Source organism: Octopus bimaculoides, chromosome 2 (genome assembly GCF_001194135.2).
Source record: "Octopus bimaculoides isolate UCB-OBI-ISO-001 chromosome 2, ASM119413v2, whole genome shotgun sequence".
Taxonomy (NCBI): Eukaryota; Metazoa; Mollusca; class Cephalopoda; order Octopoda; family Octopodidae; genus Octopus; species Octopus bimaculoides.
In genome coordinates, this window is record NC_068982.1 from 135,331,889 (window position 1) to 135,339,978 (window position 8,090).

The 8,090-nt window shown below is 34.6% G+C and overlaps 1 protein-coding gene across 1 annotated transcript in view; it reads left to right on the forward strand.

Annotated features, from left to right (window-relative positions):
- Positions 1–6,293: 6,293 nt before the first annotated feature.
- The window catches only part of LOC106873479 (trypsin I-P1), a 9,613-nt gene continuing 7,816 nt past the window's right edge, over positions 6,294–8,090 (forward strand). Inside the window, exon 1 of the mRNA XM_014920865.2 lies at positions 6,294–6,379. Coding sequence (XP_014776351.1) covers positions 6,319–6,379 — 61 coding nt within the window. The 5' untranslated portion in view covers positions 6,294–6,318. The remainder of the gene's footprint in view (positions 6,380–8,090) is intronic.

The window sequence follows — 8,090 nt, forward strand, 5'->3', positions numbered from 1 at the left end:
TTCTTTCATTGACCTTAGAAAGATGTAAAAGAAAGTCGACCTCACCGGATTTTGAATTCAGAACGTAAAGACGGACGAAATGCCGCTAAACATTTTGTTCGGAGTGCTAAGGATTCCGTTAGCTTGCTGCCTTTCTTTCATGTAAAATATGTTATAAAGTGCCACATTAAATGTTACACATCTTTTATCCTTTTCTAGTTTTAGTCATTGGACTGCAGCCATGCTGGGGCACCGCCTTGAAGGGCTTTAGTCGAACAAATCGACCCAGTACTTATTTTTTTAAAGGTTTGATACATGGTCTAACGGTCTGACTTATGCCGAACCGCTAAATAACGGTGATGTATAAATGACTGCAACCACAACATTACCCCTGAACAGGCGGTGAATAGACTTGGGATAAGTGAAATGAAGTTCTTTTCTCAAGAACAAAACGTACCACCCTGTCCGGGAGTTGAAACCACGATCTTACGATTATGATTGCAAAACGCTAACCACTAGGCTGCACGCTTTCACGAACATGCGCACAAGCATACACACACAAACACGCACACAAACACACATACACGCACACAAACACACATACACGCACACATACATACACACACACGCACACAAACACACACACGCACACACACACATACACGCACACACGCACACACTCATGCACGCGCGCGCACACACACACATCTGATGTAATTAAATGATAGAGTGATCAGGTGCGAAAATAAATTGTAAATAAGTCCACATCTGTAAGTTTGATAAACATACATTCAACGATATTGGAGGTTTAACACCTTTGTTTAAATCACAGATTTCTTTCACTTTTCAAGACAACGAACACGAGATTGTTACTACTATTTTTTTACCGTTTTATCAGGTATGTTTATTCATATTTGTCTTACAGAGAGAGAGAGAGAGAGAGAGAGAGAGAGAGAGAGAGAGAGAGAGAGAGAGAACAGCTTAGAGCTATTATTAAAAAATGCAATGAATAACAGGTGTAAATTTTAGTGATTTGAAAATCAACACATTCATTCATGAAAGGAGTCACCAACTTTGAAGGGTATTGAATAAATATGTTCTCTGTCTGTCTGTCTCTCTCACTCTCTATCTCTCTCACTCTCTCTCTCTCTCTCTCTCTCTCTCTATCTCTCTCTTTCTCTCTCTCTCTCTCTTTCTCTGAATCTGTCTTTTCAGCTACCTGCTTATCTGTCTACTACCTACGTACCTACCTAACTACATACATATCTGTCTGTGTGCCTGCCCGTTTGTATGAATTTATCTATCTATCTATCTATCTATCTATCTATCTATCTATCTATCTATCTATCTATCTATCTATTTAAGATGTTAAAAGTAATAGATTTTATTACAAATACCTTACTATAAATAGAGGTTGATGATTTATGAAGATGATATCAATTTCTTTCATTATTCCTGTAGTTTAACACCCGAATACCACTGTGATGTGCTCGCTCTCCAAAATGGCTGCTACCTATCGTATTCAACAGGCAGACACTGGATGACATCTGGGTTTAAATTATACGGTCAATATCTACTACTGAACCGCTCATACTTCATTTACCCGAAGCAATATTTTCACTTTATCGAGAAACAATCACATTCACCACATCATTCAGAATGATAAATCCACACTCAATGGATGTGAGTTATTGATATTTATGTACTAACTAAATTAGTCTTACTACAAATGAATATTTCTATATTACATACTTATAATCAATACTTGTATAGATATGATGTATATATATCACGACACACAAAACTCAGTACCATTGCTATACAATAGTATGCTACCATCAATGAAATAAAGAATGTAACACGACATAGCGTCAAACGAAATACATTCGTGTAAAATCGTTCTTGTGCACTTCGACATGAAAAGGTCTTTGCTGCGGAGTTAGTCTTGAGAGAAAAAAAATTCTTTTCTGAGACATATGCGAAAACACAAAATGAGTTGTATGTGATGTCAGTGGATTATAGGTCGTATTCATTTGTGTGTCATTTCACTTTGTCAGCTATAAACACCAAATCTGTCATTCACAGTCCAATAAGAATGAAATTATTCGTATTAAATATCATATGCTATGCATGCTAGTGGGAAAAAAATCTTGGGCAAACTAGAAATAAATCTTATTCAATGGCACATGAAACAAAACTCATTCCATACGTGCCGAGCTGCAAATGACGGATTTGGTGTTCATGGCTGACGGAGTGAAACGATACAGAAACGCATGCGCCATACGATGCAATGACGTCATTTACATCACACATCCCAGGTCTTCTCACATCTGAGTGCAATGGATGAGGTGATTATGACTTTACACTATTATATATTATATTTCATTCGACGTCGCTTTGTGCCGCATGATTTACACACACACGCACACACACGAACCCACACACACACACACATACAGACACACACACACACACACATGCACACACATATACGTGTATATACGTATGCACACACAGACATACGCACACACACACATTCAGGTTTAAACACACATATATATGCATGTAGCCGTATCTGTGTGTGCGTACATGTGCATATGTGTTTGTATAAGTATGAGCACGCGAGTGTGTGCATATTAATACCAAAGAAAGAAAGAAGAGGATGAAGTAAAAGCCTTATAACATTTATCGAATTTTGGTGAGAAAACGTCAAACAACAAATTGAATTCTCACACTGAAGTTGTATTCTCTTTGCCCTATTCAATATAAAATTTTCGTTCTGTTGTCCGGGCACTTTTTCTTAGCACCAAAAGATCAATAGTCACTCTATTATCCGTGGAAATTCCTAGACAGGTGTCTTCATAATAAACAGACCCGTACTAAGACCATTTTTATGTAAGCAGATGTCTTATTCTGCTTCAAGCATTCGTTTAGTTAATGTTTGAAAGCTTGTATATCACTTGTTCCTAAAGTTTTATCAACAAAGTCAGAAGTTGCAGGTGGTGATACCATTATTGTACGAATAAATCTTAAGTTATGTTAATACCGAAAGCCAGTTGGCTCTTAAGGTATTTTAACCGTAATTTTATGTGAAAGAATTTCGTGCATTGAATAACTAGAAATTCTAATTCGAGCTCACAATATATCGCTCCCAAATCAAAATACCTTAGTATCTTTCAAGCAGGATTTTTCCGATTGATAACTACTGGATATTCAGTTGAATATCCATATTGTTGACTCAGAAAGATAGTTGTAAATTCCACTACATGGAAATAATTTAACAACAGTAAGACAAAGTGTAATCATGTGCTATGTCTAAAATTCTGATATGAATATATAATTTAGATAATTTTTTAACTTTTCAAATTAAGTAACCACATTCACTTTGAAAAGCACTTTCAGCTGAATGTCATTGATGTGACAGTAATTCACTCTGAACGTTCAATCGGACGGCATTTGTGAGTAAAAGAGTGTCAGTGAGAATTCAGTTTTAAGGAGGAACTAATGGGAAAATAGTTAGTAAGACGTCCGGGAAGTACGAGGCATTTAATATTCTTCAACTCCTTGGAGCTCTAAAATCAAGATTAAGCTGCATTTGATAGATATATTTCATGAACAACAAAGTTAAGATATATAAAAGACATATTTATTGAAGTAATTTCTCAAAACAGGGAGCATAGCAAAATCAGTAACCACTAGAAAATACTAAACTTGAAAGTAATTCTAAGAGGGGAAACTTTCCTAATATATAAGAAGAAGAGTGAGATTTAACGATAGAGATAGTTTAAAGGCCAGTTGGCTATTGTAAAACCTTATCTGTTGAAAGTTTTGAACCCATGCTAAGTTTCAAAAGGTAATGTAATAAGGATAAGAAAACTGCTCTGGAAATGAAATAAGTGGTGAAATTGGAAAATCTAACTTGATTTTATTGCAGAGAATTGACAAAAGAAATGCTTTGGCAAGAGGAAATTCACTAGTGTTTATGTCATAAAGATAAACGATTCTGAGTGTTCTGAATCAGAATTTACTGTGATTAGGATATACTTATGGTGTTATAGAAGCAGTTTTCGAAGGAACCACGAAAGGGGTTATACATACATACATACATAAATACATACATGCATGCATGCAGGCTTGCATACATACATACATGCAGACACACACAAACACACACACATATCGCATGTATTTATGAGAAACTATCAAATAAAGAATATATGTGTGAGTCAAGGGGATTCGTCAACAATTTGAGTCAACAGTACAGAGCATCAAGGGATTGAGCGAGAGAGGACGAGAAAAGCAAATGATAGATTGCAGAATCAGTGTTTCCTGCTGCAAGAGAAACGGCAATTTACGAAGAATTATTACATTTTGAGGTTGAAATGTGTGTGAGTAACGCTTAGATTTGCATCATAATGTGGAATTAAAAATTGTATATCCTACATGAAATAAGTTCGAAAGAAATACCAAAGAATAAACAATACAATTTCGAGTTTTTTTAAGCGAAATTTGATAGTATTTCACCTTTTACAATTTAGGAAGAAAGTAACCTTAAAAAATGTTAGGGAAGGATGCAATAATATTCTCATAGTCATAATTAAGAGAGCTGGACGAAGATTAGCTTACAAGATTAGCTAGTGAGGATGAATTGAAGAAGATGTGGGTCTGATTCTTCAGAAGTTTTGTCCTCTTTAAACTAATTGTTTTGACTCCAACACATATAGATTACCATCAATTCTGATTAGATCTGCTAAAATGTTAGCTAAAGTATGTTTGCATAGCATTGGAAACTTTTAGGAGATTTAGATGGAAATATGGTTACGGTTGAAGTATGAAATGAATATATTCAAATCTCTGGTAGGTTGAAAACGAACCAAACATATAAAGGACACCTAAATACTACTGTGAGTTATCATGTAGAAGATCTAAGATCGGAACACAGCTGAACAATGGTTCATTACAAGTAACGCTTTAAAAGAAAAACACTTGAATCAACGTAGCTGGTCTTTACTATGATAAAGAAAGCTACTTATTTTGTTTTTCTAAAACAAAGCAGCTATTAAAGTCTAAACTGTCTAGAAATTTTTCATAAATTCCTATTTTAACAGGTTTTGGTCAAAATATGGTTGTCAAGGACTTCTATTACCGAAAATTTCAACTTTACAATTCAATCACAAAACTAATTATTCCTCGCTGCAACATAGCATTTTTAACTTCTCTGCTTATAATTCTTCTGGAAATAAAACAAAAATGTTGTCTAAAATATTTTTTGCAACACTTTCATTCCACATACATATCAGTAAAAACATTTCTCCAAATTATAATTTTAATCCAGCGTGAGGTAAATTATGTTGATTTTAGTATCGTTCCATAATTGTGGGAAGTTGCTGAAGAAGTAGAAATCTGAATTGGAAAAGTAGAAATCTGAATTGGAAAAGTAGTTTTGATATACTTAATGTCAGTTGTATCAATTATAAGCTTACTGAGTTAATGTAGTAAGGTTTAATATTAAGGATGATGTGAGAAAGCAGTTTTGGCTTGACATAAAATTTGATTTAACAAGACATTGACAGTGACAGATGTTGGTTTCTGATTGAAACTTAAAAATCAAAGTGTGACTCAAATTTCGAGATTGCACTATTAACTTGGTCGCAATATCCTGATTTATTTTGGAAAATAGTATTATCAGAGGAAAATATACATAATTGTAGATAAATTTCAATATGTGGCTTTGTGGTAAGTAGCTTGCTTACCGACCACATGGTTCCGGGTTCAGTACCACTGCGTGGCACCTTGGGCAAATGTCTTCTACTATAGCATCGGGTCAACCAAAGCCTTGTGAATAGATTTGGTAGACGGAAACTGAAAGAAGCCCGTCGTATATATGTATATGTATGTGTGTGTATATGTTTGTGTGTCTGTGTTTGTCCCCCCAACATCATTTGACAACCAATGGTGGTGTGTTTACGTCCCCGTAACATAGCGGTTCAGCAAAAGAGACCGATAGAGTAAGTACTAGGTTTACAAAGAATAAGTCCTGGGGTCGATTTGCTCGACTAAAGGCGGTGCTCCAGCATGGCCGCAGTGAAATGACTGAAACAAGTAAAAGAGTAAAAGAGAGAGTATGTATTGGAAAAAACATACAAATCTAGTTTCTTTTCATTTCTCCGATTCCATTAAAAATTATTTTGTATTGTTCTTGACAATAAAATATTGACTTAGAAGACATGAATAAAAAAATACTTTGATTTTTTTCACTTACTGTTGATTTCTTTATTCAACTACTTTTATACTGAAACTATAAATATGGCACCAAGCCATACTACGACAAACACAACAATGGAGCGAATAATCCTAGCCGTTCTTCTGACAGTGATTGTAAGCTGCTCAGCCAGGCCCAGTAAGTTTACTTGCAGAAGATTATCTTTGTAATATTCGTCAAAGCTAATTGTTATATTTCAATTATTAAGTTGAGGCGGAGAGCTGGCAGAATCGTTAGCACGGCGGGGAAAAAATCCTTAGCAGCATTTCGTTCGATTTTATGATCTGAGTTCAAATTCCAGCAGGCGTGGTTTTAACTTTCATCGTTTCGGGATCGATAAAAAAGTACCGTCTGAGTGTGGGCGTCGGTGTAATCGACCTACCATTCCCCCGAGATTGCTGACCCTGTGCAGAAAGTTGGAATCATGAGAATCTCATCTTATCAGCATGAATCTAATGGGATTATCGATTATGCAATTAATGTGAAATTCTTATTTATTTTGTATTGTTTACATTGAATGAGAATGAGAGAGTTTAGTAAACATTCCAATTTTTTCTCGTTGTATTTTATATCCATCTGCACTATATTATTATTAATTCCAATAAATATCTCATTGGATGGGTCAAATAACATTTTTCATGTATGTATGTATATATATATATATAGGAAGGAATTTCAACCATGTTTCTTGGTCTGCTACCACAACAGCTCCTTTATAGGATCCAGTTAGCTCAAGACATCATCAGGAGGAACCACGTCCGTTTTGACGTGGCGGGGCCCCTCCTTTCAGAGGTGTCTTCAGCTCTGGTGTTGGGTGCATGTCTTCTTTCACTGTTTGTGACTGTTCTAATTCAACTGTGGAATGTCCCTAGCTATGGTTATTTTCCAGGAGGTTCTGGATATATATATATATATATATATATATATACGTATATTATAAATGTTTTTAAATATTTTTAGATATTTGCGGGCTTATAAAAATATATAAGTGTCTATATGCTTGTATGTTATTAATACTTCTATTAAGTCGAGCTTTATGTCACTTTATTAATGTCGGAGTAAGCGGGCATATATATTGAATATTCTGCTGGATAATAGGTAATTTTTCTCTAGCTTTCCGCTCGTATTGCCTCCACTCAAATTATAAATTGGAACTTAGCTCAATTTGAGCACTTCGATTCTAGCCTGTCTATGAGTATTGTTAATTAATGACAATATCTATAAAATAGTATAACTTATATATATATACGTATATACATATACATATATATATATATATACATATACACATTACATACATACATACACACACACACACACACACACACACACACACACACACACACACACACACACACACACACACACACACACACACACACACACACACACACACACACACACACACACACACACACACATATAGGGTAAAGAATTATTAATTTATTAATAAATTAATAATTTATAATTTTACCAAGTAGCTCGGTATGGAAAAAAAATATCAGTAAAAAACTTATACAAAATGTTTTTTTATAATTATAGACATAATATATGCTTGTATGTTATTAATACTTCTATTATGTTGAGCTTTATGTCGCTTTATTAATGTCGAAGTAAGCGGGCATATATATTGAATATTCTGCTGGATAATAGGTCATGTTCCTCTAGTTGCTTCACCACCTACCGAAATTTAGAAATAGCAGTTAAAATACTAATTCTACTACTACAATATATCTCCGCAGAAAGCAATACTCGTATATATATACACACATACATATGAGTGTGTGTATGTGTGTATGTATTTATGCGCATATATATATATATATACACACACACACACACACACACA